This window comes from Stegodyphus dumicola, chromosome X1, assembly GCF_044657685.1.
Source record: "Stegodyphus dumicola isolate Sdum_Otavi_A_Nest chromosome X1, ASM4465768v1".
NCBI classification, from domain to species: domain Eukaryota; kingdom Metazoa; phylum Arthropoda; class Arachnida; order Araneae; family Eresidae; genus Stegodyphus; species Stegodyphus dumicola.
The window spans coordinates 7,861,203-7,885,696 of NC_140780.1; the positions used below are offsets into that span (position 1 = coordinate 7,861,203).

Genomic DNA, 24,494 nt, shown 5'->3' on the forward strand with positions numbered 1-24,494 from the left:
TTATTTTCCCTTCCCCCTTTTTTTGCAAGGTTTTTTGATTGAGAACGGAAAATAAAAATTTCAACTGGTAAGTATAGTTATGTGGTGTTCATCCTCCAAGGAGAGATTTTCACACTCGGTTTGTTTTTCCCTAAATATTTTTCTTTTTATCGATTTTATTTCAAATCTGATTTATATTTCAATTACAAGGATTAACTTCATACTGCTTATTTGTTTTAGTCCCTTACTTTTACATAATAGTGTAAATATATTTCTGTTTTGAAATATTGCACACTTTAGATATTTTTTCTCCCAGAATTCTTTAAATGTCAACTTCAAAATATTCAGTATAACACTTGAGAAAGTTCTTTAAACGTCTTCAAAACTGCAAAATTTTCAATATTGGATTTCTATAGAAACACTCTGTACAAATAATTACGAACATCAAGACTAAGAGAATTAAAGCTGTTAATAATTATGAACAAGTCTTAGTAAGCGCCTAACATGTTAATATATGGTGTGCTATTTATCCTGGAATTTATAAGCAACTAATTATTCCCTGGCTGTGTTATCATTGCACATACAAATTGCTAACTAATCCTCCTAAAGCAATACGTGAATGATGCACAAATGCACGTAATCTGCCTTGTATGGAAAATGTGCGTTGGAGAAGGGTTTTGGTTTGGTTTAGATGATTAGGGCAAAGCACACGAGGGCTAGCTGCCTAAGGGAAGGGGATGCGTTTGTGGAGGACTTTCTAAAGGAAATAGCTCATATACACGTTACACATGGGAAAAACCAGGAAAACGCCCATGCAGCCACCCCATTCATCAGGAATCTTACCCAGGACCGAGCTATCAGTGTTTAGCGACTTTACCACTCGGGCGCTGGTAGACCATTGGGTGAAAGAAGAGTCATTGGGTCAGAAAATCTTGTAAACATTCTTAGTAATTTTTCTAAATGTACCTTTCATTAACAGTTCGAAAAGTTAATCATATTTATTATGTAAATTATTACATTTAATAACAATATTTCATTTTGATATTTCCGATCCACACAGCTTAACGATGAGCTGTATTCTCTTTTTCGAACTGATGTTCGTAACTTCGTGGATTTCTATTTGTACTGCTGCCACCAATTTTAATAAAGCTGTAACGTCTGAACATCCGTGTTGGGTGAAAGAAAAGAACTGTTGTCTTATAAATATTTATTTTAAAACTTAATAAAAAATTCTAGATTAGTAACAATTAACATAATCAACCATTACAGCCAATATTCACACAATGGCCGCTGGATGCAGCCACGACTCAGGATTGCGTCTTCTTAGTCTTTTATTGCATAAAAAGATTACGCAAAAGATCCTCTATTTCGTTTTATTCAACACATTGTCGGAAAAATACTTGGAATGAGGTAATTACTGTCCCTTATGTCCGGAAACCATACCAGGGGATTTCCGCTACACCTTTCCTTAAAGTTCTCTGTCAATTAGTCTCTGAATAAAACAGAAGTTCTTCTCATTAAGCACCTGTGTGTCCGAGGTGTGCATATGTCGTCACACTTTCCTCAACTTTTTCTTTTGCTAATAATAGATATTTTGTTTATCCTAATTTGATTGTGTAGTAGGTGCGTGTATAAAAGCCCTTTCTCGTACGCATGCGGCAATTATACATTTTCTTTATTCACTTTCTTACTTCAGTTTTCAAAATTCGTATAAAGTTTGTCCTTAATATTTCCGTACATTTCTAGACTTCCATAATTTTAATTTATGCTTTTGTGTTCACTGTTATTTTACAAAAATCATAATTTGAAGCATTTTTATTATGTGTCAATTTACACTTCGAGTAACAGCAACTAATGTGATATTGATTATCCAAGCCAAGGAATCGCGCAAGAAGACCCTCCCATTTTTAACATATGTGAAATAAAAATTTTCCATCTAAAATGTTGTACAGCAGTTATAAAAACTTAACAAGTAGATTTGCGTATTTGAAGCAATACTTTAAAGCCAAAATTTTATTCAATTTCTACTGAAATCAAAATAAATATTCGGAAAATAATAGGTATAATCTTTAAACTCGGCGTTATCAGTACAGCCGACATTGGAGCGATCAGTCAAACTTCGCTTAACCCGAAATGCTGGAGAAAAATAATATTGAATCATCCTGAAAACCAATCATTTGCTCTTCTTTTTCTTTTTTTCCCAACTTTTTATTCTTTTGAAATAAATGCTTAATTTATTCGGATAAGCAGTGTGACTATAGGTTATGTAAAAGCACAAAACGTTTTTTTTTTTTATTAGGAAATAACTCATGGAAGAGTAAGAAGTTCAGCAAATAGTGGCGTAACATGTCAAGTAATAAGTGTAGTAAGAAAGAGATCAAAGACATACAAACCCTATTTTAGATTGTGTTACGTAACATTTGAATGTATTGTAATACATACAATTTGCTTACCATTTATTCTTGTCTTGATGTCGGGCCATTGCTTGTTTACATTTGAAACAGCAGGATAGTGGATTTGTTGCCAATCTAGAAAAACTTAGCTTGTACATTTTTTGCTTTAAAAATGATAGAATTATGTTGTTCTTATCTTCCGGTTAAGGTCTTTATGCCTTTAGTAAATCTGTATGCATAATTTTTACAATTATGCACAATTTAAAAGTTGTTTAAGTGCCGCTAAGGGCACTGATGGCGGCCATTGCTTGTTTACATTTGAAACAGCAGAGTAGTGGATTTGTTGCCAATCTAGAGAAACGTAGCTTCGCAACAACAAAGATAACGCCTTCATTTATTATTGCGAATTAAATCATGCTTAATCCTTTCTGGAATGTTTTCGAGGAAATAAGTGTTTAAGATTTACTTCGTAATTTTTAATACAGATATTGAGTTTTTATGTATTTTTGCCTTGTCGAGAAGTGAGAACTGAATTAATTGAATGAGAAATACTCAATCGTCTGTGAAAAACTGTTTCCTTTTTGGTTTGTTTGCTTAATTTCTCTTATAATTCGTTCTAGCTTTATTATAGTATTTGAATAGAACATGTGGCAACGATGAGATAATTCTTAAATGATATAAATTTTGTGCATTCTGAGTTATAATATGAACGAAATATAATACTATTAAGTGAACCTAGCGCCAGAGTGTCTCTGTTCTCGGAATAGACAGGGTGAAATGTTACTATAAATAGCTCATTCTCCTGGATAAATGAGGTTCGATAATAAGCGCTTACAAAAGATTCACTTAACCGGGAGGTTTTTAGAATGAGAAATTTAAAGAACGAGTACAAAAACAAAGAAAAAAAAAAGATTTTAAAAAAGTCAGGATAAATAGATAGTCAGATGCACTTGAACTATGAACGTGTGGGACAAATGGAGGCAGTGCAAACTTGCATAATATTTAAACAGGATGCTTTGAACACCATAATGAAGACCGAAGGAAATATTTAAATATAATATCAAAGAGCATTCATTTTCGACCAATGAGGAAAATAATATTTCATAAAACAATGCCTTTATCTTAACCAGTTAACTGTGGCGCCCTTGTTTAAGAGTGTGAACCGTTTTGCGTTGCCGGAATCGAGCCATGACGAGTCTATTCGTCCATCACAGAATAAGTTGCGCTGGTAAGATATTGGATGAAAAAGATTTTTTTATTTTATAAAATTGAAAATTACTATTATTTACTTATTGGGTTAACATAAGCATATATTACATACATATTAAACTAAAAACGCAATAAATTAAATTAAATATTATACATATAAAAGTAAGAATTTAAATTCCTGCTGTGGCGATATTCAGCGAAACAGGGGGGATACACAATGGGACTTTGTAAATCGAACACCAGTAACGCGATTCCGTCCTGATCTTACGTTTGTAGCAATGCGAACACCTTCGCGTAGGGTATTTTTTTTCCCGATGTTCCGGGTATATAATCCGGAACACGACTCCCGCCTAATTGGTTTAATCTCGCCTAAATGGCCGAATTTGTGTCGATTTATTTCTTTCAGTTGGATACGTCGCAAAAGTGTCTTCAATAAATTTGAGCAAAAAGTTAATACGCGGTAATGTTCCATTATTTTTTATATCATATGAATGCATTCAGATACATAATGTCTAAGAAAAGGAGAAATATCTTATTGTAGTACTTTTTGACTCGTTTTCTTGCTATGGAGTAAGCTACGATATTCGCTGATATCCGTTCCACCCATTTTTTTTTATTATAATCAATCACTAGCTCCATTCTCTTTGTTATTATTTTTCTTTTCTTTGTTTCTATTACGTTGTCATTATGTACAATACTTACTAAATAAATCTCCCTCTTATCTTTCCATTTCATTACACACATGACGAGTATACTCGTCAATCACAGTTAACTGGTTAAGGAATTTATAAGAAACTAATTATTCAGGACAATGGAAAAAGAATAGTTTCCCTGTTGGACACTGAAATGGTGCTAAGCAAGGCTTAAAACTTGATTCACGTTTCTTGTTAAAGGAAAGGCCCACCAGCGGCTGAGTCGCTGAACACTGGTAGTTCGGTCCGAGGTTCGAATCCCGCGAACGGGCTGGCTGCATGGGTGTTTTCGTGATTTTCCCCATGTGTAACGTGTATACGAGCCAGTTTCCCTTAGAAAATCCTCCACGAAGGCATCCCTCCCCTTAGGCAGATAGCCCTAGTGTGCTTTGCTATAATTAAATACACCTTGTTAAAGGAAAAAGTATTTCGATTGCAATTTTTGCCGTGCTACTAATACATTGTTCATTAAATATTTATTTACGTGCAGCTTTGGATGTAACGCAATAAAATTTTTACCTTGCTTGTTGTCCGCGGTCAAATTTGACTACGTGTAATCGCGAACAACTTAATTGTCCCACAAAATGAAGTATCCATCATCGAGACGAAAGCTTATTCTTTATAAAAGTGATATATAAGAGCAGGGGAAAAAAATTCTGCAGAAACTTAAAAACATGTGTAATGGATAAAAAAAGACGTGCTGCCTAAAGAAATGAAGTCAAAAAATAGCCTAAAGCTTTGAACCACAGGACATGGGCCGCGAAGTCCGAGGCGTCTACTGATCTCCCTGCAGGCCTAAGTTAAGAGGGACAGGTAAATCCCCAAATCTGTTTTAAGAGGTCTCGAAGGGCTTAGACAAGATCGGCTGACATCTGGGTTATAAGGCCACCGCAGAGCAGTCACATGACCCATTTGGGTTGTCTGCTCTTTAAAGATCCTTAAGGTGGTTCCCACTGGTCCTGCGATTCTCCTCTGCAACTGCCGGTGCCTTATTACAAAAGATTCCGATTTTCTAGATCTCGAACATTTTATCAGTTGAATGCGTCTTTCTCTCTTTGCTCCAAGTCATGGAAAGGTAACCGAAATTAATTGGGCTAAAGAATACCGAGCCATTCACTTGCTAAACATACTGAAAATTTCTTCTGGGCAGCCAGTTTTAATGCAACTAAAACCACTGCAATTTAGTTTTCTTTCTTAGTTTCGCAAATTCCTGTAGAAATAGCGAAATTCTTCAAGGCCTATTTCTACTTAAAAAGTTCAAAGCTTTTTCTATTCAGGACGAATAACCAATTCATCCCCCATATACGTTTTTAAACAAAAGAATTACTTCTTTCTTTACTTTTTTTTATTGTACCTTTATCAGAAATTGCTTTTTTATTTTTTTTTACTGTAGCTTTATTTGAAAATTTTTCCTTTCATTTTTTATTGACTTCTATTTGAGCTTTTAAGCAGCTTGCACTTTCAGACAAATTTCGAACACATACCGAAATAGTTCGTGTAAAATTACCCTTTGAATTATTTGAACGTTATTTGTTTAGTTACTTGTTAGTTAGTGGTCCTAGTGCTGATAAGGACCACGTGTTTCTGAGACTCCTTTGCTTTATTTTTCTTTTTTTCCCCGTTCTCTAGGAATTTCGTTCTGCAGAGGAGGAGGCACCTTTAGCTGCCCTCGAAATCTGTCGAGTGTTTTAATATACTTACGCTAAATACAAGGTTGTTATTGCGATTTTAATTGTCACTGTCACATTGGCGTGTTTCTCTTCTATTTTAAATATAGATTTCATTGTGGGAAGTAGCAGAAAAAGGAGAGAAAGTGTAGCATGAGCGCTATCGGCAGGCATTTTTGGTAGAGGAGGGTTTTCAGAGCCAGACGATTTTGATTGGTCCCTTATTATTTTTAAGGGTATTTGGACAAATGAAAAATAAAATAGAAAAATTAAGCCCAGCTGTTAGACAAACCTCTGCCTTCGGTGTCTTCCATCTAACTGAGCTGAATTCTCGTAAACACGGTACTGTACTATATGTAATTTTGTAATTACTCTCTACAATTGTTTGCACACGATACTTTACTATATGTAATTACTTATCACTAATATTTATCACTACTTTCTGATATTCAAAGCAAACTGTACAAGGCTATTTGTGCATACATTATAATCAGAAAGTAGTGATAAATATTAGTGGTAAGTAATTACATATAATGTATGCACAAATAGCCTTGTACAGTTTGCTTTGAATATTATATCTAATCACTGCACTTGATTATACACAGTTTGTACTAATGTCAGCTTTACTTATCCACTACTATTATACCTAATCAAGTACTTATGTTTAATGATCCACCATTACATTATGCAATCATGTTCTGTAACTTCTGAATGCACATTGTAGCACGAAAGTGCAAAGACGTTTATGTATACAAAAATTGTGACTCTGTAACATTTTAAAGCTGGGCGCAAACATTCGCTATTGACATGAAGGCGAGGTTCAAAGCCATACGTTTAGAGGGTTGGTAGAGCCGAAGAGGGAGGAGGGGTTTACTATGTCACATGATTATCTACATGGACCTACTAACCAGTGGGTCTATGATTATCTACTGCTGATAATCATAGACCCACTAGACTAACCCAGTGGGTCTATGATTATCTACTGCTATATATATCTTATAAGGTCCATGATTATCTACTGCTAGGAATTACAATTTTTTCTAAGTAAGAGTATTAAATTTAAAATAGAATCAATAATAAGAAATTACTGTTAAAAAATGGAAGCTGTAAGGCATATTATGAAAATATGTTTCCAGAGAATGCTAAATAAAGTAAAATTAAATAAAATTCTTCATAATCATTAGTTTAATGCCCTTAGAATTGCTCCTGCCCTTCTGGCGTTATTAATTTCATTATAATCGTAGATAAGTAAAGGAATACTCTCATTCTCAACCTTGTGGATGTTCTCAAAGAATTTTCTGGCAATTTTGGCCATAAACGTTTTAATTTCTAGAACTTTAAGTTCATTGTGAATATCTGCATTCCTGATAAACTGCATTTCTGCATATAATATCTGCATTTCTGATTCATTAATTAAAAATTTTGAATTCCAAAATCTTGTTCGATAACATAAATATTGGTTACAACTTTGTTTAAGAGAAAAAAGATCGTTCTGACATCTATGAATTGCACAACGATATCAAGTAAAATGTGAGGTCATTTTTCATTTTATGAAATTTAAGTTTGAAACATAAATATAGATGCAATTTTTCTCTTTTAAATTTAAAGTTTCATATCAGACAAAAAGGAGTTTTCGACCTTTGAACATAAAATTCTTTTCATAAATAAAAGGTAATTTTCTTCTTTTAAAGACTAGTTTATGTTTATAGAACATTGTAAAATCATATTTCTTGAGGTGATTTTTGGGCTTTGTAACGAACAGTTAAACTTTTGTAATAAATTAAGAGGTCTTTTATGACTGTTCTAAGTTAAGGTTTCGTACCGCATAAAGATGGTGTTTTCGACTTGTTATTATTTTCTTTTGATATAAATAAAGGTAATTTGATTTTTTTGAAGCCATTTGTCATTAAAACATGACAAAGCAAAATAAAAAACAAGAAATGGGATAAGTCAGAAGTTAAAATCAGTTTTAAGATGAAATCCAGTTATTCTTTCTTGCATACAATCTCGTTACATGCTTAGGTTGCAACATTTTACCCCGGTTGTGAAGGTAGAGCATACACCACACAAGCAAGAAAATTTTACATCTTTTAAAATATCATAGAACACAAAACGACCCCGAAGAACTTTTCTTCTGCTTCGAAGCTAGTCGTTTTAACTAGTGCAACAATGCCTGTTTCATCTTTTCCATGTACTATCAACGCATTTCAAGAGAGTTTATCGCTATGCTGCTAGTGTGTGAAAGTGAAGTATATCTTTAACCAAATTTTTTCCAGTAGCGGGGAGTTGAGTGTAAAATGTCTAAAAAAATATCAGGTTTATAATCTGAAACTTTCTCTTTTAATTCCTTTAACCTTATAAACTTCTCCTCTCTCAATGGTATTCGTTTTATTTACTTTCGATACAATCTCAGGTGTAAGTTATTCGATGTACTTTTGAAACGCTTGCGTGTAAAGAGTGAACTTTTCACTGTCGTTTAAATTAGACATTTCTGAGGACGGATTTCATTTGTTAGTCCAAATCAGATAAATGATTATCTACTAGACGTTGTTCGTGTTCAAAATGTTCATGCTAACGTGTTCCATTGAATAACGAGGATAGTGCAGTTATTGCTGTTGGAATAATAAAACTTGAAAACCCTTCGCTCCTTTGAATCCGAAGTTGACGCTTTTTGTACAATGGAATTTTTCTCTTCGCTAACTGGCGCAGTTCTTTTTTATAAGACGCAAAATTTTGTTTCTCGTTTTCAGTCAAAGGAAAGTTTTTTTTTGCTATCAATTCATAACTTATTCACGGACAGCTTTAATTAGAGGATTTGTATAGTTTCGAAGAATATTTGCTTTCCTTTTAACTTTTAGATAATAGCTCTAATTCATGTAAGTGTTGATCTGCACACGTTGGCATATTGACGGAGAAGTATATCCTATATCTTAAGTCACTGGTATATATTTGAAATAAATTTTGTGAAAGTAGTTGCCTTAAATAAAGCACAGTGCGAGTGATTTGGAGAATGAAATCTGCATTTAAAGGGATCTGGCAGTAAATTATTCACCTTGGGGCAACAAAAGTTATCCAGATTTAAAATTTATGATATGGCCAATTGTTCTAAAACTTTACATTTTTCATATCCTTTTACAAATACTCTATGATAGCGATCTAATAAATAACGTAGACTGGCTTGAAGGTTTTCGTAAGGAAATTCCCTAGAATTTCATAGCATTCCAAGTATAGTGCGTTCCACCCATGAAAAAACGATTTTCTGCTTTGTGCTGAGCTTTTCTCATTTTTCTTATTTGTAAAGTTGGTTTTATGCATGGCTGTATGAAACTTTTTATTAGATTACTGAGTAATTACTTTCTGTTTTATTTGATTTCCTTTTTAATCCTTTGATTTGTGTTTTATTTATTTATAATTTATTTATTTATTTATTATAATTGCAACCAAAAGTTTTACACGTAAACTAGAAAACAGAACAATATTTATGTAAATAACCGAAAATGCGTATTATTGTGAGGTGAAGCCATATTTCAAAGTAAAAATGTAATTTTGAATTTTTTACTTCTCTCAGTTTTTCAAAATGGTGAAGTTATTGCAACAAAGAGTGCTATGATATAATGAGCAAATTTTTATTACATTTCAAGAAGTATAGTTAAGTTTTCTTTTAATTTATCAATTAAAAAAAACATCAGGTACAGCACGAGAATGTAAAACAAAAAACTAAGGAAATGGTTTAAACTATGAAGCATTACCAAATTAGAAATAAACTGATGGTAATAAATAAATAATATTTTTCATTTTTGGAGATATGCTGCAGACTTGGAGATATACTTTAAGTCTTTGTAAAATGCTACCCTTTGAAGGAAACAATCAAAACGATAAAATTTTAATGAGCAAGCCTAGAAGCCAAAAAGATAAGTTAAAACGTTTAAAAGTGTCTGTGAGAATGAGTTTTTGTAAAAATTATTGAAATATGTTGGGCAGTTTAAATGATATTTTGTAAAACATCAAGAATACTACCTGATACATAAATTTATGAAAACATTAATCAGGTGAAACGCTCAAAAAGTAACAGCCTAAAGAAGGTCCTGCGTTGAGAGTTTTCTAGAAGTTTCTTACAAAAGAAACTCGAATATACGTTTACCCACGGGCAAACCCGAGTTGTAAGCTCCAGATGCAGCCAACTGCCTTTTCTGTAATCGGAATTCGACACTAGGACATGATAGTAATTGCTGGGTAGCTTCAGTTGCTTCCCAGTATGCGTGTGAGGGGGGAGGCTTTATTAATGAGCAGGTTAATTAAGAAAGTGAAAGGGTTCCCTGTGATAATACAATAACATTAAAATTAGTTTAATGACTGTTTAACTAATGACAAACAACTCTAGACTGCATTAACAATGAAAACTGCATATTTTCCTATAATTTTACTTATTTTAGGCTATGCTTTTGGAAATGATAATATTTATATTAAGAGCGCAACACTAATATTGATTAAATGACTATACTTCTCTCTCTGTTTATTTTTTTAATTATGGTAAATGTTTTTATCGTTCATACGCTGATTTTTTCCACTATGTCTTGTAAAATTGCTTTATTTTGAGCAATTGTTTTTTAGTGAACTAAAATTATTTTAGTAACGCAAGTGACAAACTTATCTCGCATTCATTCACTAAAGATAAATTGAAAAATGTCATTTGTATAATGAGTTTAAAACTTAAATCTAAGAAATAATATACCCTGCCATATTTTTCAGGTTTTTTCTGAAGTTCTTCTTGAAGTGCAATCAGAACTGTCTAAAAAACGCAGGGAATCCCAGACACATGCGGCGATTTCAGGTAAAGATTTTACCTCTTTTCTCTTACTATGACTAGAAACTCAGTGCAATAATAAAAAATGTAAGATTGTAAGGTAGGAATGCATACAATTCCACTATTGCCAAGTAAATAATAATGATAGGTTTATATCGAAGTGCTTCTCAGTGAAATTCGTCTCAACGAATGTTCCATTAATGATATTTCGATTCGCTGTCTGTTGCTGTCTCGTACTTCGGGGGTCTATCTCTACTTGTACAAGTCTAACATTTACTCGTAAGAGTGAAATAACAGGGAAAGAAACGGCGAACACAGGATTGGATGCTGTCATCATGCTTATTCCCGCTACTTTCTTACGCCTATGGCTGCGCGGAAGGAAAGAGTCCGCCCACCCAAGAAGATGGATGAGCAGATGCTAGTTTTCCCAGTAGGGCTGTATAAAGCTTCGAGATAAAAGCTCTGTTGCGGCTAAAGAGGTTATCACACATGGCTGCAGTCACTGCTAGGACGCGACTTTTCTGAGAAACGAGATTCTGGTATCACTGGTTTAAACAGGAGGATTCCTAGAAAAAAGATCCCCGCCTGAAGCGAAGTCCCGCCTAGCTACGGAAGCAATGTTGCGGCTACGCGGGATTTTTTCAAACCTCGCCGAAAATATCTCGGGTCCCGGGTAGAGACAACCAATCAGACGAAAGTTCTGCTTCTGAAGGATCACGTGACCCCGATTTGAGCGATAATCGATTACTGTTTGGCATTCAAATCTTTGTAGTAAGTGAGAATGGTAACCTAGCTACATGTGTTTCCTGGAATTGCCCGGGTTCTGAGAATGGTTCCTTTCGACGTCAAGTCCCGCGTTGCCGAAACATAATGTGATGCGAAGTAGGGAGAAATTTGTTGCAGCCCCCTCCGAGAGTCTTTTCTCACTTATTCGACCGACGATCCAAATTTCCCAGGGCGTTCATCGGCACCCTAGTATCCTTGATTAGTAAACGTAAATTTTAGAGAGGTCCCGCAGGTAGAGCCTAAGCTGTCAGCAGCGGGGCTGTTTATTTATGAGTTCCTTCCCCCTATTGGCGTCTGTGTCCTTACGAGCCACAAGGGAACAAAAGGCGGGAGAGAAATTGTTGGCGACCAAACTGGGAGTGCGAAGGGATGGGAAGTGCGTTTGTATGCTGATGTGTCGTGCGGTTTGCGCAAACGCTCGCATGCCATTGAAAGTGTCGAAAAGAAACACAACTTGGGATCGAACTCTTCATTACAGATGCGAACGTCGTGCCGAGAAGACTTCCCCAGAGAATCCAGTAAGTAAAGAACAACTATCGCTCTACTCATACGAAAAAAACACAATGATGTTTAACATTTTTCTCCTTATCGTATCTCGGCAGTTGCTATATCGAGTACGCTCTGCCTATCTGGCCTCTTCTTCTCCTTCCTTCCCTTCTGGCCCCTTTTTTTATCTCCTTGACGGGCGCTCGACGATAAATATGTGCCGAATGGAGACGTGAGTATTTACAAAAGCAGACCCGCCAAGCTAAGAATTGATAGAGGAGGGAGAGGAATAGAAAAGGGGGACAAGAAAGAAAAAAAAGAAACTTGGAGAAAGATAGAAGAGTGTAAACGAGTTGCGAGTTAACAAGAAAAACGCCTCCAGCTTGGGGGCTATTGTAAAGGCTGCAGTTAACAGTAGCTGTAAACAAATCTGGATGTATAATGAAGAGATTTTTCGGACTCATATTGCTTACTTATTTTACTTATTATTTCAATTTAACCAAGAATTTATTTAGTACTGTGTAGTGCTTTATAGCAAAGACTTTGCTTACAGTGAAAAATTTTAGTTCGCGGTCTTATGACTCCTTCACTCGCTACTGGCCTCCTCGCATCACGTAGTGGTACTCTGCAACTTTAAGGAAGACTCAGGTGTTAGAAACACTTGTCAGCAGGCACCTGGGTTATAAAACCACATCCTGTGTAGAACTCGTACGAAAAAGGCATATCTTTTCTAAGGCATATCTTTCGTAATTGAGATAAAAAATCCCGTGAAAGAAACTTTAAGGAAATAAATTTTCTAGCATGATTCATTAATTGTACTGTACCCGAATTGTGTTTCTGAAGAATAACGGCATTATTATCTCTTCAAATTCACCTTTTTGAGCTTCTGCAGTCCTATTTTACGTTTTATTTAGCAATTTTATAAAACTTAGGACTTATTTTGCATCAACCCTCACGTGACCTAGCACTCATCTCCTCGCTCACTGATGCCTCTCTCTCATCTCGACTGTTGCGATGAATGATACTTGCCTCTTGACTGCTACTGACATGCCATTTAATTGCATTTAAAAATTACTATTTACTGAGTTTATCTCATGACATCGATCTCGCTTTCGGGCGTGGTGTATTTTTTAATACACCTCTTATTTTATTATGATTACTAAGGGCCTTTGGTAAAATGTTTAACTACTGGTTAGAACTCTTAGAAGTTGATGCCAGAAGAAAAGATACGATCCTAGATCCTCTGATGCTGAAAATTCACTATTCTCAATTGAAATGGATTCTTCTTTTTATCTATCCATATATTCAGATTGATTTTTAAAGCAAAAGTGGACGATATACTCACCATGTTTTCTTTTTATTTCTTTGTCGTTCGCAACAAGTACAGAGTATTCTGATTTCATTAGTTCAGTAATAAATCTACATCAGATTTCTGAAGCGAGAATATGTTTCACTTTATTTATTAAGAAAATGTAAATAATCGCCTAATCGGTACCATGAACCAACTCCTTTTGATGCATTCAAAGCACATATTTTTTTTTCCGCAATTTTCTTTCTTATCACAGGCTTTCAGAAATCACTTTTTTAATCATAAAAAGTTTTAAAATGCAAGACATCATGTTTTAATTTTAATTTTTTATTTTTGGTTTGACGTTGAATTCAAGAGAAAACTTATTATGTATTTAAAGTAAGCGAAATTAGTTTTATTGGTCACATCGACTCATTTTATGATTTCAATTTCAAATCTTTTTAACAAATGAATTAGTATTTCCATATGTTTGGCTATTTTGGGGAACATGATTTACATGTAGTTATCATATTTTCTCATGTATATTTACTTTCTGTTCTTTTGCCGTTACTTTAAAATTTTCTTTTGCTCCAGCTTGATAGGTTATTTCCAAATGCTAAAGCGACAGTTAAATGCTAAATGTTAAAATGCTAAAGCAACAGTTATTTCAAAATGCTAAAGTGACAGTTTCAAAATGCCAAAGTGACGTTATGTGGCGTGCGTTTATCAGAATATTTCTATATAGCATGAGCCCATTGCAATAAAAAAATTAGAATACATTTTAGTATAAATCCAGATAAAAAGCATATATTTCCACCTATTTAATGATTTTAAGAAGCTGCATTTATGACAAAAAGATTAAATCATGATGGGCTAGCTAAAAAATGCCTTTCCGATCCAATAGCTGCTCAAGAATTTCTCAGCCGTTATTTGCCTGGATCTTGTAAATCTTTATTCCATCTACAAACCATTAAAATTAAAAAAGAATCATTTGTTTAGGAAGATTTAAAACAAAAATTTAGTGATTTAGTGTTCTCTATGAAGACGACAAATATTCAGAAAGCTTTTGTTTATGCCTTGATAGAAGCCGAAATTAGCCCAAAGTATTGGATAGCTTATAAGTTAATGGAAATAAATCTTCCTCTTACTTAAAAGGCATAAAACAGAAGAAAAATCAAAATTATCAATAGTAATTCCGGTGGTGTTGTCTCATGGAAATAAACCCTTTAATGTACCAAGAAATCTATGGGATTGTTTAGAGAACCTAGTCTTGCTAAAGAGTTTATGGGTGGAGATTTCCTTTATGAGAGAATCCAGTAATAATCCTTTAGAAAAAAATCTTTCCTTGTTTTCTCTGAATCAACATATTAAGTCTTTTTCTTCTAAACAACATATTAAGTCTTTTTCTCCTCTTTTTCGGTAGTAAAGCGATCTTTTCCTATTGCAATCGGATAAAAAGTATATCCAAGCGTTATCAATTATATATGTGTATTTTTCACTTGCCATATAATTTTCACACGTAGGCTTACGCCAAGAAACATGTTTCGGCTTTACGCGATTATTATTATTTTGTTAATTTTGACCATTATTATTATTATTTTGTTCTGATTAGCTTTACATCTGATTTTATAATTTTGTTTACGGTTCCTACAGAGATATTTAAATATTTTGCAATAGCTCTTTGGGGGGGGGGCGGATTTTCCTTTCAAACATGAGTACGTATAAGAGCTATACGTACCTTTGTTGGATGTGCATATTTTGCCTTCTACCCAGTTATATGCAAACGTTGACGTTTCGTATTAATTGTGTCACTTATTTTACGTGTAGAACTTTAAAATCGTGATTTTCACATCTTTTTTTAATAGTTGAATAAAAATATTCCTCTTCGGACAGCGCAAAAATTCTTTCAATCGCGTAGTGAAATCCTCACAATTGCTTAGATTTGATCTAATTACGCAATGAAAAGTTTCAGAAGAAATCGGGGATGCTTTAATTATTTTGTACAGAAAATTGCGTGGCAAACTATTTTCAACCATCTTGCTTAAATCTTTAAGCACGTGAAAGGTCATGTTGATATGACAGAAATATAACTGGATGCCCTTTGGTCCAACCTAGAAGCCACTCCTTCGATGGCTACGCAGATGTGCACTTGCAAAATATGCTAACCGTCAGACCACGAAAATATGCAGAAAGAAGGAAGAAAATATCTTATAAGTTTCCTTTTTTTTTCGAACTTATGCTATATGCAATTCAAGAGGAAAATTACAATAATTTTAAAAGCAGCATGTGTTTAGAATACCCGATGCAGTGTTAAGTGCTGGTACACATTATTTTTTATTTTTTTTTAAAGTATTTTCTCCGTTTGTCCTGTGTTTTATTGCTTCCAGAAGCTTTACTGATTCCGCTTGGAATAGTATAAGTGTAACTTTTTTTCAGAAGCTTTTCATGCATGATGATGCTGAATCCTTTGCGGCACAGTGTGTCCGATCTGGGCACATCTAAAAATTTCCTTCTGTACGCACAGAAAAATTGAATGAAAAAGAATTTATAAGTTACTCTAAACCTTCTTTATTTAAAGTAGATGGCAGCTCAAGACAAACCAGTCCATATATTTTTAGCCATGGTTAGTTTCTTAAGACCCTCATTTTTCAAAGAAATTTTCCAGATTTATTTTAGGGTATAAAAGGAATTCTTTGAAAATAAATTTCCATGTTATTTTTTTGGCTGTATGCTAATCTCCTTATTCTATATTAGTTTTAAATTTTTACCTTGAAATCTTGTCTAAAATCAAACGGCGAACCCTAAGTGTACCCAGACCGGGCTCACCGATAATGTAGGACAACAGAGAGTCTGTATTCTTTGTTTCTCCGCATCTCATCGGTCAGTTCATTGACAACAGTGCTCGTTTCAGCACTCTTTTCGAAGCTCTATTCAATCAGTGTATGATGTTGCGTGGCCCCAACTGCTCAGCAACAGTAGTAGTGACTGCTATAACTGCAAATTATACAAACTCGTAAGAAGGGTTTAAATCCCTTTTTATTTCACTTTAGAAATCACAGTTGCGTTCACTTGACGCTCACAAACTACGCCGACCCGGCGGTGTGACAAAATAGAAAAATGCAACTAAAAATAAATGACAGGATGAGTAAATAACGATGTCACTACCTACGAGGCTCTATAATCGTAACTAACTTAACCGCGTTCTAAGATGCAGCTGAGATTCAGCAAACTTTCTGATTAAGAAGTTGAAAGATTCAACGAACTGCCGAAACGCGCACACAGGCCGAAACGCGCGGTTCTTATATTTCTACCTAGCAACCTTCACGCTCGTGATTCAAGAAGCACACTTACAATCTCGTTTCCCTTCTATTTAACTCAATTTACTTCTGCTAAAATTTGAATACTCTGCGCGTTTCTACTACGATTTACATACTCTGGCATTGGCAATTCTAGGGGAAAGTAAAGGCTTGATAGGAAAGATAGCTTAAAATAAATGTTAGTTAAAGTAAATATAAACCCTACAAGTGTGCCACTTTGGGCACAACCACAAAATTAAACGATAAGTGCTATCTTCACAAAATTTTACTTGTCTACACCTCTAAGCCTAATTAGACTGCCTACCTTTTTTTTTTTTAAAACAAAACTCCAACTTTAAAAGGTAGCGTGCTTGGGGAAAGGGTTAAGTATTTTAGGGAGTTAACTATTTTCATTCTGCCTCCTTCGATTTCGAATTGTGGAAGTTTTGCTACGTTTAACGAGGGTCTGTGGATAATTAGGGCGTGGGATTTTTCTTCAGAAATTATTAACTTTTACTGTTTTCGTAGAGAATTGCAATTTTCTACTGTGTTACTTACATTTCTTTGTAACTCGGCTCTCGAACTATCACTCATAACAAAAGCCACATCGTCCATGAAAGCTATGCATTCAGAGTGTTAAGGCCATTTGTGATTAGTGATTTTGTCAAATTCCAGATTCTAAAAATCTGCACTTAGGCATGAGGCCTGTGGACAGACTCTGACATTTTCAGTCATACCGTGGTTGTTAGTTATAATTACACTGCGTTTGTTAGTGAAGTAATCTTGAAAACTGTCATAATTGTTTTTTTGGACCGTTTATATTTTTTAATGTTCCTAGAACCTCCGGCCAGCAGCACGAATCGAAGGTTTTTTGGATGTGTAGGCACATCAAAGCCGAGTCCTGATTCTGCACTTTATTTTTTCATCTGCTGTAGAACTTCATTGATTGCAGGTACAGTGCTTTTATTGGAGAACAAACCGAATTGGTGTGGGCTTGCTGTGTTGGGTTTTCAAATATGATGCCTGAACTGGTACTTGATATCCAGATTAGGCTTGTCATTTCGTATTTAATTTTAACTGCTACTTCTCCTGGCATTAAAAAAATTATTTAGGCATGGAAAGATATATTCAGTGGATTAGCTGTTTCTAGAATATTTTTTAAATTCTAAATAACGTTCGAAAATCCTGCGAAAGACCTAAGGAATGCAAATTCCCCTTCCCCCCCCACTCACAAGAAAGGACTTAATAAGCATTTTAAATACCGAACTAAAACAAACTGATAACGATACAAAATGTTCATTTCCTAAAAGATGAATAACTTGCGTCTGCTGTGTCTTATGTTGGAGTAATATTAGTAGAGCGAGATTGACATGGATTTGCAATGGGGAATTCTACTTTGACTCGAATTTTTTTTTGCTTTTCATTTAATTTTTCAGTTTGTAATTTTGTTTTTGTTGTTTTACATTTATTATTTCTTCATGAAACTGGTTCAGGAAATCCTACTGGTCTAAGAAGAGATGTACATAAGGTTGCATTTCATCCTTAATTTAGAATTAAGGATGTATTTGGGTTGATGGTTGTATTTTTATTTTATATATTTATTTATTTTTATTGCTTGGAAATGCCTTATGTATTTTATGAATGTAGAAAATTTTATTCTTCCCAAGCTCCTCTTTTCTTAAATAGCAAAAATTTCCGTCATAACATCAGATTCAGGGCTTAATTTCTAAAAGTAGAAGTACCGGAGCCCTATAGAAGACCGGCAGGAAAGAGAAACTAAGAGTAAATAAAGGAATAAAATGACTATTAAAATCATTAAAAATTTAAAAACTGAATAGTTAATTAATAATTATGTAATTGTAGAATGGATGTTAACAATGAATATTTATTAATAATTATTTAATTGATAATTATTATTGAATTCATAGTTAATTTAATATTGTTTATTAATTGAATAATTAAGGATTAAAGTAATTAAATAAAACGCAAAGAGGTATATTAAAATTTAATGATCCATTTTTAATATAATTTTATTGCTAAAAAATTTTTTCGAGATCCCATTTCTACTATAATTGTTGTTCAGTTATATAAAAGAAGTGAAGCCTTCTTATTTAGGGCTGCGGTGCACTCCGGCTAAAATTAGAATTTATCCCCAAAACTAAGAAGTATCGGAGCTGACCTCCGATGGGCTCCGGCACAATTTGAACTCTGAACAGTTTTGAACAGAGATCTGTGTGAATAGCTTATCCAAGCACCTTGAATGGAATGAGAGATCCCATTCAAGTTCTTTGGTGTCGCAAACTGTGTTTACTATGTATTTTGGTTCTCCAAAAAGCAGATGTTGTATCTGCTCAGTTTAGCTTTTGTTTGGAATGTATAATCGGATAATTTAATTTTGGGAGGGGGGAGATATGCCTCCTAACATTCAAAATTGAGATGATTTTTAAAGAGTAAGAATGCTGTACTTTAGTTAAAAGGTGTAGAAATTCTGAAAAAATTCATAAAAAAATTTCGTTCATAGAAATCCGCAGAGTTCTTTAAATCTTATTTTTATCCAATGGAAGTTCGGTATAGAGGTAACGTAACGTTCATAAAAAACAAAGCTGATAAGATAAAGTTCATTGGAGATATATTTCTGAACATCATGATTTGCACGAACGTTAGTAATTATCATACAACATTAGACAGCGGATGCTCTTAATAAATGTTTCGTAATAAATGGAAGACCTCAATATGCTTACAAAGGTAATTTGTTTTAATCATTAAATTTCCTTAACCCCTTGGCCTACACGATATCTGCCAATTGCGCGAGCTATAGTAAACAAGAAAGTCGGTCTCGCGCCGTGCCTTTCAACTATTCAGCCGTATATCCGAACTGGAGCAAAATGTATACTTTCATGGGCTAATCTTTGGAATATGGTAACAGGTAGTTTGGCGACATTTTGGTAAGGCGATAAAGGTCACTAGGTAGGACTTTAGCAGTGTACATGGATAAAGTCAAGAGTATGCGCAATGCCATTTTTGTGCAATTCTGGGATATTTTTTTAAGTGAAAATAGGTCGACGTCTACATGGATGATACCGTGTATGTGCAATTCTTAAAAACGCGACAAGCAGTGGGCGATTCTGCACTTTCTCCCAATTTCGCACCTAATCTTCGTCATGATTAAGCACTTTTGTTCCATAAAAGTTCTAGCATAAGCGTAATTCGGCTAGCAGATTGTTGGAAAAAAAAATGTTGAGTAGGAAAAAAAAAATTGCCTTTACTTCGTGAAAACAAAATGGCGTCCAAACAAAAACTAGCAGGTTGCTGTAGCAGGGTTGGTCGCCAAAGTTTCGCCAAAAAATCGCCAAGTTACCATAATTCAAACATTAACCCCACAAAATATTATATATAATTCGTCTAGTAATAGTTTTTATTTTATTCGATTCTGCACTTTCTCCCAATTTCGCACCTAATCTTCGTCATGGTTAAGCACTTTTGTTCCATAAAAGTTCTAGCATAAGCGTAATTCGGCTAGCAGATTGTTGGAAAAAAAAGTTGAGTAAAAAAAAAAAAAATTGCCTTTACTTCGTGAAAACAAAATGGCGTCCAGAACAAAACTAGCAGGTTGCTGTAGCAGGGTTGGTCGCCAAAAAATCTCCAAGTTACCATAATCTAAAGATTAACCCTTTCATGACATATATATTTTCGTGTAACGAAAGGAATTGTGAAATAACAAACAATGTTTAAGTACAAATAATCATTTTAAGAAGTCTAGGGTGTAATCATGATCAGTTGAGAAAAATAATTGCATGATGGTATGAGAGTTTGGCATGATGGGTATAAGAGTTTAATTCTTTATACGAAATTATACCTGAATCGTATGAACGTAACGGAGCTATACGAGGAAGTAACAGATCATCCAGTTTCGTCAGAAACAACTGAAAAAAGCAAAATACGTTCCAATGAAATGAAAAATATTCGATGTAGAATAACTCCAATTGCTTGCTCTGCTTGGCATTTTATACACAAATTCCTCACCGCGAGTCAGACTCGTAGCTTTTGCTTATGGCACAACTTCTTTATCACGAGTCAGACTCGTGATAGGCCATTATAGGGCAGAGGGTTAACAATATACAAAAGAGCTGGATTTTGTGAAGAATGAATTGAATTATAGGAAAAATTTTAATATTTCGAGTTCATAAAATTTATAATTATTTTCATAAATAAAGCAAGTTAATATATTCTACAAAAATGAAGAGGTTAGAGGCAAAAGTCTAAAATTTTTAAACGACGATAAATTTAACTGATGACTTGATTTTTAAACACCACAAAAATATCTTGATGAACTGACTTTTAAACGCCGAGATGAACTGATTTTTAAACGCGAAAAAAATATCTTGATGAACTGATTTTTAAACGGCAAAAAAATATATTGGTGAACTGACTTTTAAACGCCGAGATGAACTGAGGTTTAAACGGCAAAAAAATATATTGATGAACTGACTTTAAAACGGCAAGATGAACTGATTTTTAGACGGGAATAAATATCTTGGTGAATATTTAAACATAAACAATAAAGACTCATAAAACCGAAAAACATTTATTTTTACTTGTACAAACCAGGTGACTGCAATAACATTTGTGTTAGAAATAAACTTCAAAATAAAATCTAAAATTTAAGAGCCGCATCTCAGGAGATGGAATAAAATTTTTGCAAAAGCCCCTTCCCGGGTGGCACCGTTTTCCTCCTAAATTAATCTCCTTCTCTCTTCTCGGGGCTATTTCATGTGCCCCCCGGATATTTTCTTCTCTCCTTTCTCATTTATTCGTTTCCTACCTTCTTACTTCTAATTAAGGGCCCCTTTCCTTTTCTCAGCTTTCTCTTTCGTCGACCCTGTAACTTACAACAAATCTCGTTATTACACATTATTTTACATATAACTATTATAATTCAATATCACGTACTTACCGTGGATAGAACTTGAGATCTTTCTGTAGAAGCCAAGTGTCTTGCCAACCTGTCTCTGGGGCCCCGGAAGAAACTGCTTCTCTTAGGTATTTCATCTTAAGCCACTTCTAGTACACTGTCCTTATCTTTCGTACTTTCCCTAAGTCACATGTACTATTCTTCTTTTTTTATTTTTTTTTCTAGTTCCCGTCTTGTAAAAGAACGAACATGTCCTCTTCTATACGGATGAAATCTACCATATCCAAACGAGGTTTCCGCTTCAAGAGCTCTGCATATAAAGTAAGTTTTTTTTTTCTTCCACTTTTCAGCAATCTGAAAAAAAAATTGTTAATAGTAGTTAAAGTTATAAACGAATATCTAGATTATGTGAAAATCAAATTAAAACCGGACCTTCTTCCCCTCCGTACTTTAACGCTCAAAATTACGCAGCTAACATGTTTCGCAAAGCACTAATACTGAAATCTGAATGTATAACCATGTTTCATTTAGATTTTGAGGATTATTATTTATCCTAAGCTGTCAAATAAAAGACAAAACTCGCACTTCATTCGTACGCACATAGAGGTGGCGCAAGATCTCAATATACATTTCAGTAACTTCAAACCGCAATCATTCAATTAATAGACAGCGTCATCAAAGATGTACGGTGTTAACAATTTAATCCCAAGAACATTTGCTTTCATTGTCCAAGCGATTGAAAAAGATTTGGTGACACCGAAAATTCCAATCAACTGTTCTATCGCTGCATGAAGTTTGACGTTATGCTTGAAAAACCGATAGTTTGCGTCTCACTCCCTCCATCTTCTATAGCTACCCCTTTAACATGGTACCCTCATCATACTCAGTACAGCCAAGAGGAATGGGAGCTTGCACTGTTTATTAACGACTCCAGGTAAAAACCTGAGTTATACGTGAGTTACCGGCGTGGAATTCCAAAGCAATTCACTAAACTGTCTGAAGATCCCGTATTCTGTCTGAAGTCACCGTACCATATATTAAATAAAGATTTCTCTGTCGGTGCTTATAAATACGACTAAAAATTTAATGTTTTGAGATTGATCAATTGGCAAACATGGTGATTTAAATCAAGTACTATAAAATCCCTCATAACTGCCAATATCAAAATAAAGGTACTTTCGAAGATCTAAATTTAAATCCGAAATTTGGGCCTGTGAGATAAAAATATATGAAATGGGATAAGAAGAAAATAAGCTGGCTACTAATATATAAAATAATGGGCTAAGAAACATGGAAAACATCTGTGTTGCGTTTCTGCCGTCCACCATAACAAGTCTTATCCAACCAATGAATTATCCAGATTACAAACGAACGAGCGACCAATTCCATTTTTGCTCCTCGATGTACGAACTCTGAAGGAAGGTATTTTATCTCAACTGTAATAAAAGACCTTTATAAATTACTCGGCATAGACAAAACCCAAACGAATCCTTTATACCCACAGCCATGGTAGAGAGGTTTGACCGAACTACCTTTAGTAACCACTCGCTAATTGTTTCCAGATATCAACAGTACTGGGACCACACGTTAACTCTGCTTATACTGGCCCACCGTAGTGCTATCCCGATCTCAGACACTCTTCGGTCGTCACCTTCGTCAGCTTTGTGATTTATTATTTGATTGCCCTTCGGATCGCCTGAGGTGCCGTTCTCCAGACACGGTTTCAAATGATGCTCAATTTTGCTCGACAGCAAGTGACGGAGAAGATGAAGGCCCAGTTCGACACGAGAGCTACAGGACATCAATTTAACAAAAATGACAAATTGTGGTTATGGAATCCAATTCGAAGGAAAGGAGCTTCTCCTAAACTACAGTAACCCTCGGACGATCCTTACACAATCCTGAACAGGTAAACAAGTAAAAGTGCATGGGAGCACCAACAACTTCACTACCGAATCAAACAGGTATTGCTCCAACACTAATAGTACACTAACCAGCTAGAGTATGAAATACGTGAACTAAGTATATGCTATTTCTAAGTAATACTGAAGTTATACATCGGAATTGTTAATTTAAACATAAGAAGATAATAACATGAAATTACGTACAAAGTTACACAAACTGTTTAGAATACTCATTAAAATATTCGATTACGTAAATATAGTAGAGCTGATATTTTGAAGATCGTTGTACTGGAAATTTTACATTTTTATGGAAGTATATAAACATACGCGATTTGATTTTGCTAATATATTGGGAGTCTGATTCTTGTTATGTGACATTTGTTACAGGTAATTAGATCTGAGCTCAAATCTTTCCTAACTTACTGAGCTGAGACCATGAGCTTTATTTATCAAGTTTATAAATAAAGCTCATGGTCTCAGCTCAGTAAGTTAGGTATTTTGGAGCAGTATGGAAATTATTAATGTATGGCGGAGTCAATTATTCGTGTGTGACTTAGACATTCTCTTTCGTTTCGGCTTTATCGTTTTCGGACCTAACTTGTGATTCGGCATAGGTCCAGTCCTACAGCAACGAGCTTTTTGTATACTTAACATGATTTTTGGATATAGGTTGTGTTGAGCTATCACCAGTCTTTTAAAGGGTTTATTTTGTTTTTCCTTTTTTCCCCCAAAATGGCAGATTATGAACAGTTACAACAAAAAATAAGAACTTAGAATACAACAACACAATGAAAAAAAAAACCCAGCTGTAACAGAGTCCATTAATCTAACATATCTTTTGCCTTCCAGTTCCCAGTAACACTCAGCGAGAAAAGTCTTGCGCAGAGCAGGACAGTGGCATTCTGTGGACAGTGGCTCTGCGCAGAGCAGGACAGGACAGATATACGGCATTCATCACCTCTCCAGAGCTGCACAGAGTGCATATCGGAGAAGGAACAATTTTAAATCTGTTTTAAATCTGTAGGCAGTCATGTCCGGTGGCAAGGCGGAATTCAGCGACCGCTCTACGCCTTGGGCC

General features: G+C 34.6%; 1 protein-coding gene and 1 long non-coding RNA gene across 2 annotated transcripts in view; one reads left to right on the plus strand and one right to left on the minus strand.

Moving 5' to 3' along the window:
- Positions 1–24,494, plus strand: part of LOC146993073 (uncharacterized) — a 325,553-nt gene that overhangs the window by 291,315 nt on the left and 9,744 nt on the right. Inside the window, exons 3-4 of the mRNA XM_085807023.1 lie at positions 10,690–10,771; positions 21,738–21,833. Coding sequence (XP_085663149.1) covers positions 10,690–10,771; positions 21,738–21,833 — 178 coding nt within the window. The remainder of the gene's footprint in view (positions 1–10,689; positions 10,772–21,737; positions 21,834–24,494) is intronic.
- Positions 21,172–24,494, minus strand: part of LOC146993077 (uncharacterized) — a 71,854-nt gene continuing 68,531 nt past the window's right edge. Inside the window, exon 4 of the long non-coding RNA XR_015038318.1 lies at positions 21,172–21,866. This is a non-coding gene — a long non-coding RNA (uncharacterized LOC146993077). The remainder of the gene's footprint in view (positions 21,867–24,494) is intronic.